The 25,653-nt window shown below is 42.9% G+C and overlaps 1 protein-coding gene across 2 annotated transcripts in view; it reads right to left on the bottom strand.

Annotated features, from left to right (window-relative positions):
• BEST3 (bestrophin 3) overlaps nucleotides 1–24,830 on the bottom strand; it is a 65,299-nt gene extending 40,469 nt beyond the window's left edge. Inside the window, exons 1-2 of one of the 2 annotated variants that reach the window (XM_068276687.1) lie at nucleotides 24,651–24,830; nucleotides 20,932–21,098 (exon numbers count right to left, since the gene is read on the bottom strand). In XM_068276687.1, coding sequence (XP_068132788.1) covers nucleotides 20,932–21,083 — 152 coding nt within the window. In that variant the 5' untranslated portion in view covers nucleotides 21,084–21,098; nucleotides 24,651–24,830. Of the gene's footprint in view, nucleotides 1–20,931; nucleotides 21,099–24,650 lie in introns of those variants that run through there. The other variant, XM_068276690.1, reaches the window with a different exon arrangement.
• Nucleotides 24,831–25,653: the final 823 nt, after the last annotated feature.

Genomic DNA, 25,653 nt, shown 5'->3' with positions numbered 1-25,653 from the left:
CGCATGGTCCATGGATTGGGGGGTCTCGGAAGGGGAGGGGCAGCCAAGCTTTCCCCTCCCCCTCCGAGCCCTTGTCCAATCCAAGGACAAGGGGCTCTTCTCCACCTCCGATGGGCGGTGGAGGCCGCGATTTTCTGGGGGGGGGGGGGTTCATGGTGGCATCTGGGAGTCCCCTTTAAAAAAGGGTCCCCCAGATGCCCACCCCCCCTACCAGGAGAAATGAGTATAGAGGTACTTGTACCCCTTACCCATTTCCTTTAAGAGTTAAAAGTAAATAAACACACAAACACATAGAAAAAGTATTTTAATTGAAAAAAAACATAACCACGAAAAAAGTCCTTTAATATTCTTAATTAACCATTAATACTTACCTGTCCCTTTAAAAGCCAGTTCCCACGCAATATCCTCGGAAATATACTAATCAGTTACAATGTAACAAAGGTGTTACAATGTAACAACTTTGTTACTTTGTAACACCACCGCACCCGATGTCACTCGCCGCTCACCCGTTGGCCGCCGCATACACTCTAAGTCCCCGCCGGCTACCGCCGTCCACTCCGCCCACACCTGTCACCCATATACATGCTGGCACCCTTGGGTGCCAGCATGTATATAGGTGACATGTGGGAGAGGCGGGGAGGGCAGCGGAGCCGGCGGGGACTTAGCGTCCTCCACACCCGACAGAGCTCTGAGCTATATAGCTCAGAGCTCTCTAAAGCATCTTTGTATTTGGGCTCCAAGGAGCCCCATTGGTCCTTAGCAGACCAATGGGGTTCCTTCTGATTTGAAGGAACCCCATTGGTCTGCTAAGGACCAATGGGGCTCCTTGGAGCCCAAATACAAAGATGCTTTAGAGAGCTCTGAGCTATATAGCTCAGAGCTCTGTCGGGTTCAGGACGCTAAGTCCCCGCCGGCTCCGCTGCCCTCCCCGCCTCTCCCACATGTCACCTATATACATGCTGGCACCCATGGGTGCTAGCATGTATATGGGTGACAGGTGTGGGCGGAGTGGACGGCGGGAGCCGGCGGGGATTTAGAGTGTATGCGGCGGCCGGCGGGTGAGCGGCGAGTGACGTCGGGTGCGGTGGTGTTACAAAGTAACAAAGTTGTTACATTGTAACAACTTTGTTACATTGTAACTGATTAGTATATTTCCGAGGATATTGCGTGGGAACTGGCTTTTAAAGGGACAGGTAAGTATTAATGGTTAATTAAGAATATTAAAGGACTTTTTTCGTGGTTATGTTTTTTGTTCAATTAAAATACTTTTTCTATGTGTTTGTGTGTTTATTTACTTTTAACTCTTAAAGGAAATGGGTAAGGGGTACAAGTACCTCTATACTCATTATTTCTCCTGGGAGGGGGGGTGGGCATCTGGGGGACCCCTTTTTAAAGGGGACTCCCAGATGCCACCATGAACCCCCCCCCCCCCAGGAAATCGCGGCCTCCACCTCCACCGCCCATCGGAGGTGGAGAAGAGCCCCTTGTCCTTGGATTGGACAAGGGCTCGGAGGGGGAGGGGAAAGCTTGGCTGCCCCTCCCCTTCCGAGACCCCCCAATCCATGGACCATGTGGGCTGGTATAGTCAGGGTGCGGAGCCCCACGCGGCCGGTGCTCCGCATTCTGGCTATCCCAGTCTGCATGGGGGACAAGGGGTTAAAGAGGTCTGGGAGGGGGGACCCCACGTCGTTTTTTTTTTAAATATTTCCCACACTCAGAACGAAGTAAGTAAAACTCTTCCCACTTGGGGGAATCTATAAAAATAAAACACTATTGTTACCTGTGCAAAAAAAACTGACATTTTCCGCATTTAAAAGACATTTTTGCCCTTGAAACTTAAAAATCGATTTTCTCAAAAACTATAAGGTCTTTTTGAAAAAAAAATTTTTCCTCTTATTCCCACTGATCCCCTTAATATACCCTGTGAATTTGGTGTTCCTAAATTTTAAGCAGGCTTTGCTATTAACCGTTAAAGTCGGCGGGTTTTTAAATGTATATATTTTTCCTTTGAAACTTTAACATCGATTTTCTCAAAAACTATAAGGTCTTTTTGAAAAAATTTTTTCCTCTTATTCCTTCTGATCTCCTTAATATATTCTCCAAATTTGAGGCTCTTAGCACTTAAGGGGGCTTTGCTATTAACCCTTAAAGTCGGCGGCTACCTAACATTGATCCATGCGTCAACTTTTCCGCTTGGCAGCATGACCTTACGCATTAATTGCTAGTAGGATTTTACGCGTAAGCCTACAACGTAACAACTTTAGTTACGGTATTCTTACGCGTAATTGCGTAAGGGCTATGCGTAATTACAGACATGTACCGAAATTGAATGTCTACGCCGTAAGCGTAATTCCGTAATGCGTAATAGCGTAAAATTACGCGTAATGATCCGTAAGCGTAGCTTTTTCCATTACGCCCAGCACTGCGTCCATCAAGTCCAACCATGAGAAGAAATCAAAATAAATAAGTAAAAATTCTGTACATTTCTGTCCTGCACTCACACATGTGCAAGTTGATCCAGAGGAAGGCAAAGAAATAAAATAACCCCACAAGGCTTGGGCCTCCCTAGCTGCAGCTGACCCTGACTTATAAAAGCATTTGGTTCTGTTGCCTTCACATTTAACCAAAATGATTTTCCTTACACTGATGATACTGGATAATGGCAATGATACTTTGCCTTGTGGTCAAGGCCAGATTTATACTTGTTGTGCTCCTAGGCCAAGAATGCTGTGTCTCCCCTTTCTTGTGCAGCATCGTCCCTTCTATTCCATGTGCAGCCCCCTCTTCCATGTGTATTATCCATGTACAGCCCCCACTTTCTTTCATGAACAGCTCCTTTGAGCATCTTGTTTCTCCTTTTCATGTGTTGCTCCCTATTTTCAGCTTCCTCTATCATACGTAGCAACCACCTTTCATGTCCAGGTGCCCCCTTGGGATGCAGCCGCCCAAGACCCGGGCCTTTGTGGCCTTTTCAGAAACCCAGCCCTGCTGCGGTAACTATAGACCTATGCTGTATGCTTCTACACTACAAATCTTAAAAATATAAAGAACTATCTGCCTGACTTTCTGCAGTATAACGAGAGATCGGCAACACTGCTTATTTTCATTTTAATGAGACTTTAAAAAAATAATAAAGTTTCATTTAAACAAAGTGTGTATATTCTTTTATTTATATGCGTATTCCAGCTTTAAAGCGGACCCAAACCAAACATTTTTTTAATTAAAAATATTTAGTTGCAGCACTCTGACACATACAAAGATAAATAAACACTCCTTCAAACCTATGATCATTTCAGTGCATGCTTTTCACCCTTCTCTTTTCATAACTAGGGTTATACAGGTGGCAGCCATTAGCAATTCCTCCATTGCCAGACACCATCTACTCCACCAGTTTGCCGGAAAAATCCCGGCAATTTGAAAGGAAGGGATGGGTTCCTCCAATAAATGTAAAATATTTTATATTTGTCATCATGCAGCTGAAAAAAGGCTGCTATTTATTATTATAATTTAGAAAATAGATTTTATTTCTGAAATCTTGTATTTTTAATTTGGGTCCGCTTTAAGATACAAATATAGTATGCAAATGGTTAAATAATCTGTAATCTTTCTATCATATGTAAGATTATATAGAGGAAGAAGGCGTTAACATTTCTCCCAGATTCCTCTTTTTTATGTATAAGACTCCAAGGCAAATATTTCATCAGTGACAGAGTGTTCTTTCACTGCATTTGGCTTTTTGAAAAGCTGGTATGAGGGGCCCTGTAGTGAATGAAAGTGAGGGGGCGGGACTTCACCAGGCTAACCAGGCTTTGGTAAAACCTGGTTAGCCTGGTAAATAGGAGTTCCACCCTCTCACTTCCATTCACTCCAGGTCCCCTTGTATCGACTTCTGAAAAAGCCAAATTAATAGCCTTATCAGGCTTCAGGGATAACCCTTTAAATATGGTGTCTCCAGAGTCACTCACTCTATCTTCCTGGGGAACTGCCTGCATGCAGAAAGGAGAGGGGCGGACACAGTGAGGAAGCTGATAAATGTCAGTTAGAGCCAGGCCAGGGTTTATTTTTTAAGTTTTGTGTTCTGGATATGTGATTAAACCTAATTGTAGTCAGCTTGAATCTTGATCTGCTGGTTGTAAAATGTTGTTTCTGAGACCAATTCGGCCCCTGTGTTCTGCCTAAACCCCCAGAGACAGCGCCCTTTGAGCTACTCCCCTCATGCCGGGCATACATGGCCGCGATTATGCTCTGGATTGATCCGCAAGCTCAATGCCGGCGCATCCCCGCTCGTCCGTGCGTGCGCGCGGATCGATCCCCGCTCGTCCCCGCGGGCAGCTGCTAATCAGCCGCTCGTTTATTGTATTGTTCACCTCACCAGTATCGAGCAAAGTATCGATCTGGCGGGGTATCGGACACGTCGGATATTATCAATCGAGCCATCAAGCTCGATTGATAATCCTCCCCAGCAGCCGTGTATGCCCAGCATTACACATATTATGCATCTCAGTTCCCATTGCAGTGTTTGCATTTGTCTTTTACTAAGATAAATAAGCATAGGTACAAGATAGCATCTGGGAACTGCAAAGAAGCTAACACATTTCCTGTTAAAACACTCCTCTTCTAATAAATAAACAATTCCACATGATCCTATCCTATAATCGGTTGGAGCTTATTCTCATCTATCCTGACCTATATGGAGGTATGCTAGATTTCTTGGTACTTTCTCCATCGCTTACACTGTCACTGCAGTGCTGTGAGCAGGGCCGGTTTAAGCAACAATGGGGCCCCAGGGCAAAATAAACCTGGGGGGCCTACCCCAACATATACCCCGGAACAAAAATCGGCATTAGGGGACCTTTTTTGCAGCTGGTATAGTCAGGGTGTGAAGTCCCAATCGGTCAGAGCTCCACATTCTGGCTATCCAAGCCTGCAGGGGGGACAAGGGGTTAAAAAGTTTCAGGAGGGGGGACCCCACATAATTTTTTTTTTTAATTCCCACACTCAACATTAAATTCCCACACTCAACATTAAAAAAAAAATGGGAAAATACGAAAAAATGCCAGGGATCTTCATACAGCCATATTGCGGCTGTATAGCGATCCCTGGCCAAAGCGCTGCAGCTGCGTATAGACCCCCTGGAAACCCCGTCAGGAAATTTATTGCGCTTTTGTTTGATGCATGTAAAATTACACTACCGTTAGGTTTGCTACTAAAAGTTTAAAACTATACTTTTTTCCTTCTAAACTTTAAAATCGATTTTCTCAAAAACTATAAGGTCTTTTTGAAAAATAGTTTTTTCCTCTTATTCCTAATGATCTCCTTAACATATCCTTCAAATTTAGGGTGTCTAGCATTTAAGGTGGATTTGCTATTAACCATTAAAGTCGGCAGGTTTTTAAATGTGTTTTTTTTTTTTCCTTTGAAACTTTAAAATCGATTTTCTCAAAAACTATAAGGCTGATTTGAATTTTTTTCCTCTTGTACCCACTGGGGGCCCCTACAAGCTCTGGGGCCCTGGGGCAGCTGCCTCCTTTGCCTTAATGGTAGCGCCGGCCCGGGCTGTGAGTATGTGCTGTCAACACTCGCAAGGCCAATAGTTGGAATCCAAGATTGGCTATCAGTCCTGCCATGGGATATTGGCATCCAAAGAGCCCATAATCCATCCTAATTTCAATTTTATAACTGCATGTAGCTGTTATCTTCATGCAAGAGTTCTGTTTTCTGTAAATCTTCCTATTCTGTGTGATCCTAACCTATAAACCATATTATATATGTCTCTTTGTAATTAATAGTCTAATCTCCTCAGTTTAAGTAAATTATTTTATGATATGGCATGTCAGATTTCTTGCCTCCTAATTTCCTTGGCGTCAGGGGTGGCTATTTCACAATAAGTCCAAAACAGTCTGTGTGTATGTTGCATATGTGTGGCTCTATAAAATGTATTAGCTACACTCTTTCCCCAAAATTAAGACATTCCCAGAAAGTAAGCGCTAGCTAGAATTTTGAGCATGCTCAAAATATAAGCTCTACCCCGAATGTAAGCCCTAGTGGCAGTAAGGGGAAAAGGTATGTCAACTTGTGTTATTACTGGGGCCCAGAAACACAAGTTACTATACTTCTTTCCCATAGGCTGAAACTTGGGGACACAAAAGCATGGGGCGGGGGTGAAGAAGAGGATGTTATGAAGGCAGATTACATTTATCTCACAATAAAACATGCTCACTTGGCAGCTTGAGTGATTGGATCTTGGTTGCTACACTGTTCCTCTTTTACTTGTCAAAAAATGAATTAACTGCATATAATGCTACTAGAATTTTGCATGGTGACAATAATTGGTTTGTGTTTTACTTCAGATAAGCAGTGTCTTACTGAAATGTACACATCATTTTTGTTACAAAGCGTGTCAAGTTTTAGTTTCATTCTGTTAAACAGACCAGCTGTTGGCATATCAAATTATGCATTTTAGTGTTTGAAATGTTAAAATACAGCTTATTTGAAGTAACTTGCATTTACTTGAGCTTGTAACGAAGATAGATTGACATTATACTCTGTAAGATTCTTGAACTTGCAAGTCACATGCAGTAAAAATAATTGTTTCAGTACAACTGATCCTCTCAGCCAGTGCCAGACGATGAAACAGAAATCTTTCTAGCAACGATAAGAAACTGTTCCACAGAGGAAATAGTTATGTCTTCATGTTCTAGCTATGTCTGGTTCAGAGGATCAGAAAGCAGAGAAGTCTGATGATAGAATTCAACTACTATGAAAATGTGTCTCTGTTAGAGTTTACTACATTGTGAGATTATGGTTTATGGAAAACAGCAAACAGAGATACAGTTGTCTTCTAAGTAAAATATGACATACCGTATATACTCGCATATAAGCCGACCCCCTAACTTTTATCTAAAAAAACATGAAAAAATGATTGACCCTTGTATAAGCAGAGGGTAGGAAATGCAGCAGCTTCTGAGGTTTGTATGCACATGTATGCACTAAAAGAAGTCAAAAGATTATGTGAAGATCCATAGAAACAGACACAAAACTGATACCAACTGTTAACTGACAAGACAGGACTGGACAGTTTGGCAACTTTACACTTATTCTTTTTAAAAATCATAAAACTATTCTATGTTCTCATCAGTTTGAGATTATAAAGCATTCCTGAATACTGATAAAAGAAATGTGTTTTGTGCACACAGGCTTGTGCAACAGCCATCTGTCACACACTACCCCCCTGTATATAGCCCTGTCACACATTACCCTCCCCCCCCCCCTGTATATAACAACTCCCTCTGTATTTCCTCTGCTAAAAAGCTAATTTGATGTGTGCGACACCCTGAAGTCAAACCTGCAGGGGATCTGCCAACACAGAAGCAACTTCAATGCTCTGCGGATTTCCCCTGAAGGAGTGCGGGTCTGAGAGGTAGTTCAAGGCTCACCGCGGGAGTCTTCTCTGCAGGAGTGCCCGGTTCACCATCAGAGCCTTGCACGGCTGAGAGGCCGTTCGGGACCATCTGCAGTAGTCTGCTTGGCGGGTGTCCGGGGAGAGCAGAGCAGCAGCAATGTATAGCTGGGATCACAGCAGGAGGGCTCTTCCGTGTTTGTAATCTCGCGCTTCCTGCTGTCTTTGTACCCTGTGAGCCCATTGGCTGGTAATAGCTGGTAACAGCCAATGGACTCACAGGGTGCAGAGATAGCAGGAAGCGCGAGAGTACGAACACGGAAGAGCGCTCCTGCTGTGATCCTGGCTATACATTGCTGCTGCTCTGCTCTCCCCGGACACCCGCCAAGCAGACTACTGCAGATAGCCCCGAACGTCCTCTCAGCCGTGCAAGACTCCCGCATCCGACCACTGTGGTCTCCTCTCCACCGCCCGCATCCGATCTCCTCTGCTCTCTGTGCACACACCTTCAGCCCCGATCAGCCGGTCAGCATGTCACTGTTCAGAATCACCGCCGCATCACCGCTGCACTCTCCAATCTTCACAGGGTCAGTCAGGTCAGCCCGCACCCCTCACTGCGGGAAAATGCTCAACAAATAGTGATGCGCATATAGGCCGAGTGGGTGACTTTTCCGCATATTTTTTGTGCTGAAAAATTCGGCCTGTATGCGAGTATATACGGTAATTGGCTTGCAGAGACATTTACACAATGAGATAACTCGTTGCACAATCAAATAAAACTGATATTTCAGCTGCAGACCAGAGACTACAGGGAGTGCAGAATTATTAGGCAAGTTGTATTTTTGAGGAATAATTTTATTATTGAACAACAACCATGTTTTCAATGAACCCAAAAAACTCATTAATAGCAAAGCTGAATATTTTTGAAAGTAGTTTTTGGTTTGTTTTTAGTTTTAGCTATTTTAGGGGGATATCTGTGTGTGCAGGTGAATATTACTGTGCATAATTATTAGGCAACTTAACAAAAAACAAATATATACCCATTTCAATTATTTATTTTTACCAGTGAAACCAATATAACATCTCAACATTCACAAATATACATTTCTGACATTCAAAAACAAAACAAAACAAATCAGTGACCAATATAGCCACCTTTCTTTGCAAGGACACTCAAAAGCCTGCCATCCATGGATTCTGTCAGTGTTTTGATCTGTTCACCATCAACATTGCGTGCAGCAGCAACCACAGCCTCCCAGACACTGATCAGAGAGGTGTACTGTTTTCCCTTCTTGTAAATCTCACATTTTATGATGGACCACAGGTTCTCAATGGGGTTCAAATCAGGTGAACAAGGAGGCCATGTCATTAGTTTAGCTTCTTTTATACCCTTTCTTGCCAGCCACGCTGTGGAGTACTTGGACGCGTGTGATGGAGCAATGTCCTGCATGAAAATCATGTTTTTCTTGAAGGATGCAGACTTCTTCCTGTACCACTGCTTGAAGAAGGTGTCTTCCAGAAACTGGCAGTAGGACTGGGAGTTGAACTTGACTCCATCCTCAACCCGAAAAGGCCCCACAAGCTCATCTTTGATGATACCAGCCCAAACCAGTACTCCACCTCCACCTTGCTGGCATCTGAGTCGGACTGGAGCTCTCTGCCCTTTACCAATCCAGCCACGGGCCCATCCATCTGGCCCATCAAGACTCACTCTCATTTCATCAGTCCATAAAACCTTAGAAAAATCAGTCTTGAGATATTTCTTGGCCCAGTCTTGACGTTTCAGCTTGTGTGTCTTGTTCAGTGGTGGTCGTCTTTCAGCCTTTCTTACCTTGGCCATGTCTCTGAGTATTGCACACCTTGTGCTTTTGGGCACTCCAGTGATGTTGCAGCTCTGAAATATGGCCAAACTGGTGGCAAGTGGTGTCTTGACTTTTCTCAGTTCATAGGCTGTTATTTTATGCCTTGGTTTTTCCGCACGCTTCTTGCAACCCTGTTGACTATTTTGAATGAAACACTTGATTGTTCGATGATCACGCTTCAGAAGCTTTGCAATTTTAAGAGTGCTGCATCCATCTGCACGATATCTCAATATTTTTGACTTTTCTGAGCCTGTCAAGTCCTTCTTTTGACCCATTTTGCCAAAGGAAAGGAAGTCGCCTAATAATTATGCACACCTTATATAGGGTGTTGATGTCATTAGACCACACCCCTTCTCATTACAGAGATGCACATCACCCAATATGCTTAATTGGTAGTAGGCTTTCGAGCCTATACAGCTTGGCGTAAGACAACATGCATAAAGAGGATGATGTGGTCGAAATACTCATTTGCCTAATAATTCTGCACTCCCTGTAGAGCTAGTGACTAGTTAAAGTGCCAACTGGATTAAAGCAGGGGTGCTCGGATACCCCTTTTCAAAATCTGGATTGGATTCGGATCCGGACACCCAGATATCCGATCCAGGTCGGATATCCGAATTCAACATTTTCTGATCCGAATCGGATATCCGACCTCAGTATCCGAGCGGATTCGGATATCTGGATAGAAAAACCGGAAGTGGCTTTTAAATTGCTTTAACAACGGTTTTTAGGGTAAATTAAGCATGTAGCATCATTATTTTTTAAAGGGAAGCACTAATTGATGATGTGGGGACTTAAAATCCCCCCCCCCCCCCCCCAAAAAAGGCTGTCAATTAACATCAGGACTAGGTTCCAGACAGCGGTCATGCAGCCTACATTATGTCCAAAGTCCAACTGCACAACTGGGACATGGCAGTTTTCAGCCCAGACACCTCCAAAATATTACGCAGCAATTGTGTTTTGGGTTAAATATAGGTGGTGTCAGTACAGCGGCAGTGGTCTGTGGCACCCTGGCGGTGGGAGCAGCAAAAGCAGCAGGAGCAGGGCAATACAGCAGCACAAGGTGTAACGTCTGCCAGGAGCATGCCGGACGTGGTACTTGGCAGTGGCACTTGGCACTTGCACATGCCATGTGACACGTGCTAAGTGCCACCTGCCACATGCAAAGTGCCAAGTGCTACGTGCTGAGTGACAGTCAGATAGCAGAGGAGAAGACACTAACTGTCACACTGGCACTGCTCAGCAGCACAGCAGTTCTGTAGTAAGTAACTACTAGCACTGACTGCAGTTCTACAGTACTAACTACACAATAACACAGTAATCCTATTCCCTAATCCCTAACCTAACCTATACTGTAGCTAGCTAAGGCTAATAGCTGGCCAGCAGGCAGCAGCTGGCCTGGTCTGTGCACAGCACACACACAGACACATAGCAGCTGCAGCAGCCCTGCAGCACACACTCTGACTATCACACAATGAAATCAAGCTAAATAACAATACAACAATATTGTAGTGATAGTAAAGGGGTTAATCACTGAACAGCTTTAGGTTTATCACTGTGTACAGCACTTACTAGGCCAGCTGCACTGGAGCATGTATCTCAGTGAGCATTCACAAGCACGGACGAGATTTCTCATTATGGCAGCCCTCCTTATTATACAGGGGGGGGGGGGGGGGCTGGCCAGGGTTCCCCTCTGTGATTGGTTGCTAGGGCTTCTGCTGGGAGCCCTCTGATTGGCTCAATGAAGTCCTGGACTTCTTCTACTTAGTTACAGTATCTCAATAGTCGGATTTCTGTGGATATCCGCGGATATCCGCATTGCCAGCCAACTATCCACAGATCTGAATCCGAATTGTATAGCTGAAAACAGGTTGGCTATCCGGTAACCCAGATATCCGGAATCTGGATGAGCAGCACTGGATTAAAGATTTCCACCACACAACAGGGATACTGTCCATGGGAAAACAAACGCTAACTACGAACACTGCATGGCAGTAAGTAGAATCCCCTACTAAATTGGTGTAAAGAGTTTCTACCCTATAGTTGGGAGAGTTAAAGAGGATTTGAGAGCACACAACTTCAAAGCTCAATAGCCAGCTCTTGGAGAGAAATGGAAATGGTACTTAAATGACAGAGGAGACATTTAAAACCAGGACCACAATGCTACAGGATAGTAGCTGACTGGACTGTTGAACTATAAGCACCAGTGTTTACAATGCAAAGAACTCCTTTTAAGAAGGTTTCAACATGGAGACAACTATCATCTGATGATAAGCAATTAATCTGGTATCTTCAAGAAAAAGTCACTGTCACTTTCTGATTTGGATTGCAGGCACATATCATCCCATCCAAATGACTCTGATCTGGGAAGCTGTAAAATAGTTGAAAATCCAGGATGTCCATAACAAAGCAACTGACCTGCTGCAGATATTTCCTCCAAATAACTCACGAGATTGGGAGAGTAGGCCCATATACAGGATCTAGTTGCTAAAAGTACATAAGATGTGTTCAACAAGGAAGCAATCCCCTTATCCCATACTCAAGCATAAGATATTGTTGCAAACTGCTCTATTCTTCAAGAAGAAAGCTACCAAAAATCCTTGCCAGTAGCACCTGGGCATATCTATAGGGTAAATGCACTTGACAAAGTAATGGATAAAATCAACCCTCCTTTGGGGATAGATGGACTGAAATACAGCGTCCTTCACCACAAATCACCATCACAGAAGAATTCCAAGAGAACAGAACTGACGTGAAAAGCTTGTTAAAACAGGGAGTGTCGGTAACCACCTTGGGAGGTGCAGTCAGAGACGTAGAGCTTCCCCATGGGTATACTCATGGCGGATAGTGACACAGCCCTTGTAATGCTTGAGGGGTATACTTTCTGAGTCAGTGTGTGTGCTCAAGACTATGTAGCTGGGTAATGGAAGAGGCTCCACAGGTGGCCACAGGAGTAATGAACAAGGGAGCAAGATTGCCCAGAGCAACTGCAGCTCTGGGCTTCCGATATAGCCTATCACGCTAGATGCTATGTGATACAATACACAACAGACATAGTCGGTAACAGGCTAGGGTCATACATGTCAGATCAGATGGCTGCAGTACAATGAACTAGGCGGAATCGGAGTCGGTAACAGGCCAAGGTCATACACGTTAATTCAGAAAAATAACAAATGGCTCAACTGACAGATAAATATATATATCGCAGATCTGCATATATATTTATCAAGAAACTTGCTAAAGCACAAGTAATAACAATTAACAAGACAAACAACAGACAGACAGACGGAATGCTTTGCCAATGTAGTCGCTGCCCCAGCGACGGCAAACATTTACACTGACATAGACAAGACTAACCGGTAGGAGCATAACTAATGGCAACCGCTGCTTTAGTTACATCCTCAAGAACAAGGCAAGAAGGAATACTACCAGTCACCAATGTGGTGATGGCAGAATCCAAGCTATCAGGATCAGAAGGACTTTACTGTATCCCCCGGATACAGCAAACGTCCAAGCAAGAAACAAGGCTAAACAATGCAATATACAATTCACATGAATGACCCAGCAACAACTCAGGGAGCTGTACACTATGTTGGATGGGGTCTGAAATGGGAGACAGACTTTTATGTCGACATCAGCCAATGGATGCAGGCATGCAAATTCCCACACAGCTGAATGGTAATTATTCAATACTGAGCCAGCTTGATTACAAGCTGCTAGCTGAAGTACTCTCATAACAAATACATGCAATATTATGTAACAACATGCATGTAGGAAATCCAGGGCTATCTGGCTGCAGTTCAACTGCAGCAAGCAATAGGAGGAATCCTGACAGCATCCTGAACTGCTCTGAACTGCAGAGTGATTGCAAATGACAATGAGACTTATTGCGAATGCGCAAACGAATGTAAGCAGATAAGTCAGAACAGCCCGGCTGCAGTGCCACTGCAACCAACAGAACATGCTACAGGAGAGATCCTGACAGCCCTACAGTTCATTTTCTAAAATTAATCTGATTGTTAGAGTAACTGATGTTGATCATCTTTATGTTTTTCCACAGGTTGAAGAAGATGAGAACATTGGAATAGTGGACTTTTTTTTCCTTTTACCAGTGTATGGGTAGCTTTACACAGATTGGGGACTAGAAAATATTGATATTTGTGACTCCAATGGATAGATGCAAACTTTATTTTCTGAATGAACCTGTCCCTGATACAAATAGCGAGGTGAAATATATCCAACTAGAACTTACAACAATAAAAGAACTTACAACAATAAAAAATGATAGGGAATATAATCTTTCCCTCTCTACTGAAAACTGAAAAACACACACACACAAAAAACACCTTTTGGCTGGAATTCCACTCTAAAGCACAATTTTAGGCAATAAGTAAAACCCATTGGGGGGAGAAGATCTATCTATACTCATTTCTTTGGCACTGTCACAGCTGACATGTCCCTGATGCATGGATCCCCTGCTCCACTCCACTGTCCCAATGTACCATCTCTTTCTGTACAGATTGTACATTTAATCTCTAGACACAACTCTATTCCGCCAATATAGGATGCATAGAAGAGTCCAGCTATAAAGATTACAGTTATAACATCTACAGGGTGACAATGCTGGGATAAATCAGCACTGGACAGCTACTCTGCATCTGTTTAGTTAGTTGATTCTCTATTTCTCCCCCAAATTGGCCTTTGTCTATGATTGGGATATAAGACTATGACTATGGTGAAGATTAGATTGTAAGCTCAACTGAGGGATAGTTAGTGACATAACTACATACTCTCTAAAATTAATTATTTCAGATTACAGATTCAACTATTTTTATATTTATTATTTTTTTTTTTTAAAACATGTTTTATTTGGTTTTTAGATATTTTTAACAATATCAACAGTAGCAGTTTTCAGTTATACAACAACAAACTGTAGTTCAATGTTCTAGTCTTTGAGCCGCACCTTAGGTGATCAAAAAATATGATATAGTTTGCAGTTGGAATGTACCAGCTAGAACATTGGGAGGATACGCTTGGTAGTCCAACCTAACGCAGAAAATGATGCTACTGTCAAATAGGAATGGTTAGCTCGACTTGTGTTTTAACAGAAATCCCAACAATTTAAACCCCCCCCCTCCCCCGCCCCAAAACAAATAGGTCTATGCTCTCTCATTTCAGGGAATCATTACTCATGATCCAGCTGTACTGGGCTGGTTCAGGGGATAGGCTTTAAGGTGTTATTTCCAAGGGGCCCAAGGTGCCTAGTAGTTGCTCTGTACAGTACCAGGACGTATATTTGAAAGGTTCCATTAACCTGTTAATCTCCTCACGAGAGAACATTATTTTAATGTATGGCTTCCATCTCCTGAAAAACTTTTTAGCCTGCTTTTCTTTATGCAACAAAGTGTCAGTTTTATCCATAGCATATAAATCTAACATTTCATCTTTAACGTCTTGAATGGTGGGGGTGGAAGGGTATATCCATCTGTTGTAGATAGCTTTTTTTGCTGCAGCAAGGGTTAGGTGCAGAATGTCTGGGGTTCTAGGGGGGTTCAGTGGATTGTTATCAGTTTTTTCAGATGAGTGGAATAGAAATAATATTGGATTACATATATGATGGCCACATCCTAGTCTATCCAGGAACCGAGAGACTTGTTCCCAAAAGCGTTCTATCTTCGGGCAGAACCATATACAATGTGCTAGATCGGCATTGGGATGTCCGCATTTAGGGCATTCGGGCTTATAATTTGGGGGGGGGGGTTGTTTATATTTAATATTGAAAGCGTATTTGGCGCTGTGTAACAAAAAAAGGTGAGATTCCCGCCACGTTTCGCTAATGATAGTGTTTTTGTATGTGCCCCAGCCCTCTAAAATTTTAACTATGAGTTGAGGATGAGAGAAGTACTTTGCCCATCTTTGAAAGATCTGGGAATTGTATTTTTTTGAATTAAGATCTTGTAGACCTCTATGTAGATAAGATAGGGATTGTCTCTCGGTTCCTGGTTAAAGGAAGCGATCAAATGGAGTTAATCTTGAGACTGGGGACACAGAGCTCAGATGTTTGTGTGTATAAGATCGTATTTGCCCATACATCAGGAAATCTGATCTCGGTATACCCCAAAGTTTATTCAGCTCAGAAAATGTCCACCAGCGATTTTCCTTAATATTGAATAACTGGCCTAAAGATTTGATACCTTTAGCTTCCCATCTAATGAAGGCGGCATGTTGCATTCCTGGCGAAAAGTCAGGTGTGCCCCATAGGGGTAGGTATTTGGAGATTCTCCATGGGAGATTAAACATTTTCCGTATTTCCTTCCAGGTAACTATCGTGTCTCTAATCACTATATTGTGTTTCAATCTAAGAGGGAGATTAGGGCATGAGGAATGTAACAGGCCTGGAAGAGTCCAGGGTTCGGCTAATGAGCTTTCGAGATCATAATTAGACAATTCAGAGGTGTGAGACATCCAGTCTCGAATATGACGTGTCATACATGCTAAATTGTATAGCCTTATATTGGGCAGGTTTAGACCACCTAGCTCTTTGGGTAGTTGTAGCTTGTGTAGGGCAATTCTGGGTTTTTTATTTCTCCACAGGAACCTGGCGACCTCTTTGTTGAGTAATGTGATGTCTTTATGTTTTAATAAAAGCGGAAGGGTCTGCATGGGATACAATAACTTGCCAAAGGTGATCATTTTGATTAGGGCACTACGTCCTGTAACATTTAAAGGGAGATTGTGCCAGGAGCGTATTTGGGATATCAACTTGGGAATAAGGGCAGAGATATTTAGTTGGTAGAGGGAGTGAGGATCTCTAGTCAGTTGTATCCCAAGGTATGTAACTGGACCTTTTGTTATATGTAGTCCTAATGGGTTAGGCGAAGGGATATGGGCCTTGGATGAAAGGTATAGTAATTCGCTTTTAGATTTATTTATTTTAAATCCTGATTCTTTTCCTACGTCTGCTATTATCTGGAGTATATTTGGGACTTGCATGAGAGGATCAGTGAGAAAAATAAGGATGTCATCGGCAAATAGTGTTTGGGATACTCTTGTCTCTCCTATTTTAAATCCTGGTATGGCCACGTCAATTAGTCTAGTAAGAGGCTCGAGGGCAATATTGAAAAGCAAGGGTGAGAGGGGACATCCTTGCCTAGTGCCCCGTTGAAGTGGAAAGGGGTCTGAGAGAAAGCCTGGGGTGTAAATGCGGGCCTTCGGTGCGGCATACATTAATTTGAACAAATTAAGGAACTCGCCTGAGAACCCCATCTTGTCAAGGGTGAGGGTAAGCCAGTCCCAATTCACTGCATCAAATGCTTTCTGTGCATCAAGCAGCAATATAGCTGCATTTTGGTGGGTAATGGGATAGGCTTTAACCTGTTCCATGACCACTAAGAGTTTGCGGATATTAGAGATTGCCGATCTACCTCTAATGAATCCTGCTTGGTTATTATGGATGAGTTTTGGCATAAAGGCGGCTAGTCGGTCTGACATAAGTTTTGTGAGAATTTTCAGATCCTGGTTTATGAGGGAGATGGGGCGATAAGATTCCGGTAGGGAGGGGTCCTTGTTTTTCTTGTGTATTAGTTTAATATAGGTTTCATTCCCTGAAGGAATGAATTTTTTCCCAGATAGTATGTCATTGTACAGGGTCTCTAGCGTGGGAGATATCTGTATCTTGAGGATCTTGTAAAATTCCGAAGGGAGGCCATCTGGGCCTGGGGCTTTGTTGTTTGCTAGATTAGTGATAGTTGCCGTTATTTCTTGGACCGTGACCGGAGCGTTTAGTTGGGCTAACTCCTCTGGATCTAGTTGGGGTAGACATACATTGCTGAGGATATGAGAACTGTTTGTTTTATTACTTGTGAAGGGAGAAGTGTATAAATTGGCAAAGTACTGTTTAAAAATGGTATTGATTTCTTTAGGATGGTTTCTTAACGTACCTGTTTCATCCTGAACTGCTGAGATAGGAAAGGGGTCAAATCCTCCTTTGGCTATGACAGCTAGTAGTCGACCGGCCTTATTGCCATATTTAAAGTATTGCAACTTTTTGTATGGTTGCATATATATTTCTCTCATCTTGAGCCATTGGTCTGTTTGTGATTTGGTTTTAAGCCATTGTATTTTATTTTGAGTAGAGGGTGTGTTTTTATAGGAGCGGTATGCTTCTCTGGATAGTTGGACATATTTATTATATTCTTGATTTGCTTTTTTCTTTTTTGCTGAAGTGTAACCTAAGATTCGGCCTCTTAACACTGCTTTAGCAGTATCCCAGAATAATTGGGGCGTATCTGTGTGTTTTTTATTATCGTGATGGTATTCTAACCACCAGTTCTGAAGTAGAAGGTGGAATTCTTCGTCAGCGTATAATTGGGTAGGGAACCTCCAGAGAATGTCGCTACCTCTGGGGGTTTGTTGGGTAAATGTGGCTATTGTGGGCGCGTGATCTGAGATAAGGAGGTCAGATATAGTTGCATTCATCAGTCGTTGAGTTAATGAACGGTTGGCAAATAGATAATCTATCCTCGAGAAGGAGGAATGTGGGTGGGAATAGAATGTATATTCCCTATCATAGGGGTGGAGATATCGCCAGGTGTCATGCAGAGAAAGAGTTTCAACCATCTCAGCCAATGGTGTATTAGAAGTGGGGGAGGAAAGCTGCCTTGTCATAACATAGGTTTTGTCTTCCATCACATGCATAACATCATTAAAATCGCCCCCCATTATTAGGTTAGAGTGTAATTGTTGTGTTATAACAGGTAGTAGCTTCTGGTAGAACTCTTTTTTGCCCTCATTTGGCCCATATATATTAAAAATAACTATTGTATCTCCGGGTAGCGTGATGCGTACAGCTGAACACCTTCCTTGGGCGTCACAGTATATTGGTTCTGCTTGGCATTGTAGTCGCTTACTTATTAAGATGAGAACTCCCCCTTTTTTATTTGGTGTGGGTGAGCCCACGCAGTGAGCTACCCATTTTTTTTTCATATAATTAAGTTCGTGAGATTTTAGGTGAGTTTCTTGGAGTAGAGCAATATCTGCCTCGAGATTTGAGGTGGCGTAGTACTTGGGCTCTTTTTATTGGGGATCTGAGTCCTTTTATATTCCAGGATATTATTTTTATTGTCGATTTATTAGCCATAGATATACATTGGGTGGTGTTCAGCTGTAAGCACCAGAGCAATTATAGTTATAGAATGGGAGAGGTATGTATAATCATCGTATTGTGCATTGAAGAGTAACCCCTGAGAGAGCATAGACCAAAACCCCAAATTATAAAAAAAGAAAAACAACAATAACCTGGTGCATGACATTGCAATAAACATAATATTATCTAAGGATGCGGCTGGTGGTGACATCAGCCACCAATGGGATAGCTGGACAAAACGGATAGCCACCAGCCATGACAATAATATAGAAATAAAAATAAAGATAACAGTGTGGTAGGCAGTAGCCAGAAAGATGATCGCATAGGGAACTTCGCTTCTTCCCTGCATCCACTAGGCATCTTAGCATCCGAAGCCTGTAGTCAAGTTACCCACTACAGCAGTATGGTGGTACTAAGAAGTAATAATATCGTGTTTATCTAAGGGTATGAAAAGGGACCAGTAGCAGAAAGGGGGATACTGTTTTGAGATAGGGCCCATGCTGCGAGGAGGTGTATTCATTCCGGGTCTTTCCGAGGAGACTTTGGAGGTGATTGATTCTGCGGGGAAGCAGCTTTACGTGAAGAAGACGGGGTAGAGTGATTAGCCATCAGGTACTTGTCTGCATCTTTGGCGCTTTTGAAGAAGTGTGTTTGTCCGCCCTTATCAGTGATTCTTAGCACCGCAGGGTATAGCAAGGCGAATTTGATTTTTTTTAACGCTAGGAAGGAGCATGCCTTAGTAAAAGATTGCCTCTTCTCAGTCACTTCCAAGGAATAGTCGTTAAATAGACGGATTCTGGACTCCATATAGGAGAGAGGAGTGTTGCCCGATTTAAATGTGCGTAGTAGTTTAGCCTTGGCGCCATAGTCTAAGTATCGTGCCATTACTACTCTTGGAGGTAGTCTTGAGGTAGAGGCCCGAGGGGGTCCGATTCTATGTGCTCTCTCGATTTTAAACTCTCCTGTCAGCTTTAGCAGTTGGGGCAGATTCGTTTCGCAGAACTCAGTCAGTGTATCAGGACCGCATGTCTCAGGGAGGCCTACGATACGTATGTTGTTACGCCTCGACCTGTTTTCTAGGTCCTCGATCCTGCTGTGGTATGTTCTGTTCTGCCTGGTGATAAAGTCTATGGTATGAAATGCCTTGTCTAGGTCATCCTCACACTGCGTAATGCGTTGCTCTGCTTCATCCATTCTAACCGAGTGTGCATGTAGCTTCTGATTGATGCCTGTGAGGGCCTTAGATATGGCTGTCTCTACGGCGGATTGGAGGTCTGGGGTTAGGATTCTCATTACCTCCTGTGCCATGTTCTTGTAGTTTATATGGGGAGATGCGCTCTTACCGTCTTCCGATGGAGCGTCTGACTCTTCATCCCATTCTGGTTGTGAGGAGCGGTCATCGGAGCGTAGGCCGCGTTTCCGCGAGGTGAGCGCCATCTTGTCTCTGGAGCGAGCGTCGGCTAGTTCATGATCTTTGCGGGCCGAGCGAGTCAGGTAGCGGTCCATTGCGGGTCTGCTGGTGAGCTGTATTGTGGGCCACTCAGTGGTGTTAGTGCCGAGTGATTTGGAGAGGTTTTCCCGCTGTAGTGAGACAGGCTTGTCGGAGCTCCGCTCTCGCCCTCCTTACATGCAGGCGCCGGAACCGGAAGTCTATATTTATTATTTTTAAATTAAATTCAATATAGTGTCCCTTAAAGTTATATAGTACCAATTGCTTGCTCACCCCTCTCTAGCACAACATTTGGAGCTGCCAAAATTTACTCTATGCAGCATTTGCTAGCCAGCTTTATAAATATTGGGAATGTTGCCAGCACGTGTTGCCGAAAGTAAGTAACTCTAGACCAGAATTTTCTTTTCAAGTTAGGTTGTATAAAACTGAAACAACATAACACACTTTCAACCAATCAGGATCCTAAATACCTAAATGATCTACAAGTTACTGACAGTTGGGCAGTATCATGGCTGTATCTGGAATTTTGCCTACATTATTACAGATGTGTTCTGTTATTTAGCATAGTTCATGGGGAAGTTTTAGTTTTGCTTTTACATGGAAACCTTACTTATTTTAAAAGACAGCAAGAAGATGCTGTTTGACTGGATTTAGCAACACTACAAATCTGCAGTGGTTGTGTGGTTCCTACAGGCAGGGCCGGGCCGAGGCAGAGGCTGGAGAGGCTCCAGCCTCAGGGCGCAGTGTAGGAGGGGGCGCACAACTCACTCAGCTATCATTTCCCAATTGTATTTGAAGCAGAAAGAAATAAGAAAAGGGGATACATGACAGTGACTGCAAGCCAGATAACTAGAGCTTAAGGTGTTGGGGAGGTTGGGGGCCCTGGGGCATCTATTAGTCTAATAGCAATTAGTGTGTGACGGCTGGAGTGGGAGGGATGGAGGGGCGCACTTTGCCGTCTCAGCCTTGGGTGCTGAAGGACCTTGTCCCGGCTCTGCCTACAGGTGTGCGAACGTGTATAACCAGCCCACAGTCATAATGGTGATGAAAGCTATGAAACACATAGTGCCCCTACCTGTATATGACACTCAGGGTTGTGTATAAACTGATGAATAGAAAGAATTCTCTGTAAAGCAGCTTGTAAATGCTTCCTCTCCACTTCAGCAGTAAGCGGTGGAAACCAAAGAATGTGGCATTTGCTACTTTGCTGGAGTATGTGACCGTCATCTTGACACATTCCTCCTAGAAGAATGAATAACAAAAAGAAAAATGATGCATTTTTCATAATACCAAGATATGTGGTATACTGTAAATATGCTTGTGATTCCAGATGCAAGATGCGTTATATGTTTATTATAGGTGTACAATATTGGGCAAGTGTAACGGTTGGGTGTAGCAACTCAGATGTCTGATTAGTTGGTGATCTGCAGAATTACCAATAATGCAGACTATATACCTGATTATGTGGTGATCTTCAGAATCACCAATAATACTGGTTTAGCTGAAAGGATGCTATATGTGGAGTTCTTGGTGCAACCGTAACTTTATTAGTTTGGCGAGACCTTACCAGAGGGGCTGGTAAGGCACTATCAGCACACTGAGTGTATAACAGCGAACTTGCCCCAGCTAGCTGGAGAGACTGATATTAAAGAGACAGGATCTCCCGAGGAGCGGGTGATTCAGACTGTACTGCAGCCTAGTGATCACCTGAGGAGCAGGTGATTCAGATGGCACTGCAGCCTACAGGGCACCTAAGGAGCAGGTGATACAAACTATATAGATAAGAACAAACCTTCCCAGAGGAGCTGGAGAAGGTCCTATCTGGTGACTTGAATAGATTTGGCTGAACCTTCCCAGAGGAGCTGGGAAGGTACTATCAGTCACCAGACTACCCCTGACCAGTGGAGCTGGTGGGTATTGCGCACCTCACCAGTGGTTAGGACCCACTGGTGAGTAGAGTGGTCAGACAGGCAAGGTTCGGCAACAGAGAGGTAAGTATCGATACAGAATCGTGAGGCAGGAGAGTAATCGGTAATCAGGCAGAGGTTCAGCAACAGAGAGGTAGATAGGCAGAAGTACAGAATCAGTAACCGAGATCAGAGTCAGAGTTTAGCCAGAGTCATACACAGGTAATCAATAACAGAATAATAGAATAATGAACTAACTATAGATAGATGTATATCGCAAACACTGCATATACATCTATCATCAACAGGAACCTCACTACAATAAACAGTATTCCTAGTCTTGTGTGAAATCCCTGGTTTCCTCCCAGATCAAAACACACCGGAAGTAGTCTAAGGTCTGAGCGCTAACACACTAGTATTCACGACAGCAGACAATCCCTGAATGAAGCCCGGAGGCTTAAGAAGCAGAGGAGACCTCACTGGCACGCCCCAGGAATTAGCCAATCCTGGGCGCTGTGAGGCTCCTCTGACATCAGCCGACCAACAGGCCTCCTCCCAGCATAAAGGTCCTGTCTGTGCGCGCGCCCGCGCGAGACGGTGACCTCTTGAGGAAACGAACATTCCGTCCTCGGCCTCCTAGACGCCGGGAGGACGGGTGGCGGCATGGAGGCAGCTGCGGCGGCAGTGCTGTTCGCCGCAGCTGCCCCGTTCGTGACAGCAAGATACTGAATACATATCAATAACGCATACAGACACAGGAATTCTGCTGCAATAGGTCCTGAATTCTTATCTGACCAAATCTTTTACTAATAAAACTGTGCATATAACCCTTTACGTTGTCCTACCTTTATTGAACAACCATCTGAACTGATCTGCATAAAAAAAAGTCATGCCACTTTGTTTACCTATTTTCCTGCATGGAAAATAATTTTGTTTATGTGCAATATTTTCAGTTCAAGAAGGTCTAAGAAACGTTGTTAAAGCACCTAGCAGTTGAAAGGGTTAAACTAGGATTTTTAAAAGCCTAGCCCCTCAAGCCACAGTCAGGCGCGTAGTTTGGGGATGGCATGAAGCGCCTTAGCTGTTATCCCTTGTAATGGGTGTCCTAGAAAGGTCTGTGCAAGGGCATGCCGTACAATCCTTCAAATGATAACCTCAAAATCTAACTAAGGTTTACATGCATCCCTTACTTTTCACAGCATCCATGGTAATAAACCTAACTCTAAACAACTGTAGGTAATGTTGATGGAGAAGTCAGTGCTAGGGCATGCCATACAATCCTTAAACTGATAACTTGGAAATCTAACTAGGGTTTCCTTGCTTCCCTTGCTATTGAGAGCATTCATGGTAATAGACCTGGCACTGAACAACAGCAGTTTATGGAAAATTACCAAACAAGTGATTTATGCTTTCTAAAAAAAACAAAACAAAACTGTTGCTCGTATCAGATTAGCTGCCTGTATGTTCCACAGCTCTACTGGAACAAAATTCTCTGGACATTAAAGGCAAACTTTCAAAAATATTCCCAGCACTGTAAATTATTAAACACAAGACCTTATGTGTGCTGCTTTTGCAGTATTAGAGTCTGGGTAGCTTTTAGTTATTTAAGAGCCAAATAATTTCAGTTTGGTTTCCAGACTGTCAAATACAAAACTAAAAAAAAAGTTGGGTCATGCAAATTAAAAAAATGACTAATAACAGAGATGAAAAAGGAGTGACTTAAAACATAAAAATGCAGAGTTTTGATTTATTAAATTACTAGCAGACCCAAGCCCATTTAAAATCGGGCTCTAGGGTCTGTGTTTTTCGCCGCCGCATGTACTGCGCACGCACCCGCCGCACATCCGGCCGCCCCCTAACACGGCCGCCTGGCTCCCTGGCCCCGTTCCTGTCTGTGTGAGGCTGGGTCTATGCGCAGCAGCAAAAAGCACGGACCCAGCTACACAGAGACAACTGTCCCTACGCAGGGACAGTTGCCTATCATTATATAGGATAGCCCTGATTTAAGCCCTATTAAAATGCTCATTCTACTACAAGACTCCTCAAAGAAATGCATAGAAGTTAACAGCTTTACAAAAGAAAAGGGCCAAAATGCCTCTTAATTACTGAAAATGTCTGATAAGAATCTACAGAATGCATTTAAATTGTTGGTACGATAATAACTCTATTATTAAAAAAATAAAAAAATATTGTAAATAAGGAAGGTTCTTCCAACTATAAAGCATAAAGATTTAGATATATTTGTTGTTTTATTTGTTCAAGAAATGTTTGGTAGTAAAAATGCATACTAGTGTGTTTGCTGCAAAAAGATACCTCCTATATTTTTTATTATGAAAATTAGAGAATTCCTAAAAATTCAGGCAGATGTCTGTCAATGGAATAGGTTTAGAGCACATCCAATGGTATTATCAGTATGTGATATAGAGTCTGTATTTTTCCTTAGCACTTGCTTTAGTGCTGACAGGCCTCTAATATAGGATTTCACTCACCTGGAAGCTGCGTGGCCTTTCTTTGGCTCACATCTTCTATGGAAATTTTCATCAACTCATTTGCAAGTATTTCATAGTTTGAAATGTATGTAGCCTGTAGTCCTTGAGTATATTACAATTTATGAAATTCATTCAATATTACCATTTTGAACAACCGCAATTGATGGAATTAGATGTCTTTTGGAATTTATGTGTGATGCTTTTAAAGTATGATGGCTACAAAGTTATTCATGAAAGTGTAATTCTAGAATAACTTTATACATGAGTAGCGGGACTAGAAAAAAAAATTACGATTTGAATAGAGAATAACCATTTTTTAAATTATGAATCAATTACTGGACTGTTCATATGACATTAGCATAATTCTCAGACTGCAGAATAAAGGTGTTTTGACTAACCTGATAAGAGAATCAGGGCAGTGTCCTTAAAAAGTCCTTGGAGTGGACAGTAAACACTATGAGGTTCAGAAATGGGACATTCACAGCCAGACGCCTGTTGCCGGTTATTCTTCTCTTCTTCAGAAGCAGTTAGGAGTCCCTAGAGATCAGACTGACGAGAACAGGAGGGAAGAGTGTCTTACCACTTGAAGCCTGTTTGTGCCAACACACACACTGTCAGTTACATCAGAGACTGTTCCATGGGACAAAAACAGCAAGCAGCTGCTGATCTTGCTCTCTCTTTTTCTATATTTAAATCCACCTGCCGTTCAAAGAACACCATTGACCAAGTGATTTTTTAACACATCTAGATGTCACTAAAGCCTAACAGATAACCAGAGAGAGTACTGTATGTTCAAGGAACAGGATATGATGGGTTCTGTGAAAACTTTATAAACACTGATCACCTGGTGATATAGTTCAGGCTCTGGTTAATAAAACTCTATCACTAGTGTACAATGAAATTGAGCACGTTTATAAAGAATAACAAATGCACACAGCCATGTAAATAAAAACTCACAATACAGGTTATACTATTTCAGTTTTGTTCTTTATGCAATGGATTTTAGTTACAGTGGATCTGCCATAATGCGTTCTAGTTTTGGATAGTGTATGGAAAAAGTAAAACGTTAGCACGGGACACCCGATTCAGAAACAGACGTGGCACCCTAGACTCTAGGGCCTAGAGGAGACGTAGACTAAGTGACCACACTTAGCAGAAATGAGAACTGATGGAAATCTCTCCATTGTAGGCTTGGGAAACTGGCAGGTGTCATAGTCTAGAACTAGAAGCAATTGGATTTTTCTTAAAATGGGATTAAACTCCCTAAACTAAAATGTATGCAACTACTCTTGTTCTTTTATGTACGTAAAGGAGGCCAAACACTAGGCGATTTTACCCATCAACACCCAGCAGATTTGATCACTGTGATCAATCTGCTAGTAATACATGCTGCAAACCATG

Source organism: Hyperolius riggenbachi, chromosome 3, assembly GCF_040937935.1.
Source record: "Hyperolius riggenbachi isolate aHypRig1 chromosome 3, aHypRig1.pri, whole genome shotgun sequence".
In the NCBI taxonomy this organism is placed as follows: Eukaryota; Metazoa; Chordata; class Amphibia; order Anura; family Hyperoliidae; genus Hyperolius; species Hyperolius riggenbachi.
This window is presented reverse-complemented; position numbering and strand designations above follow the sequence as displayed.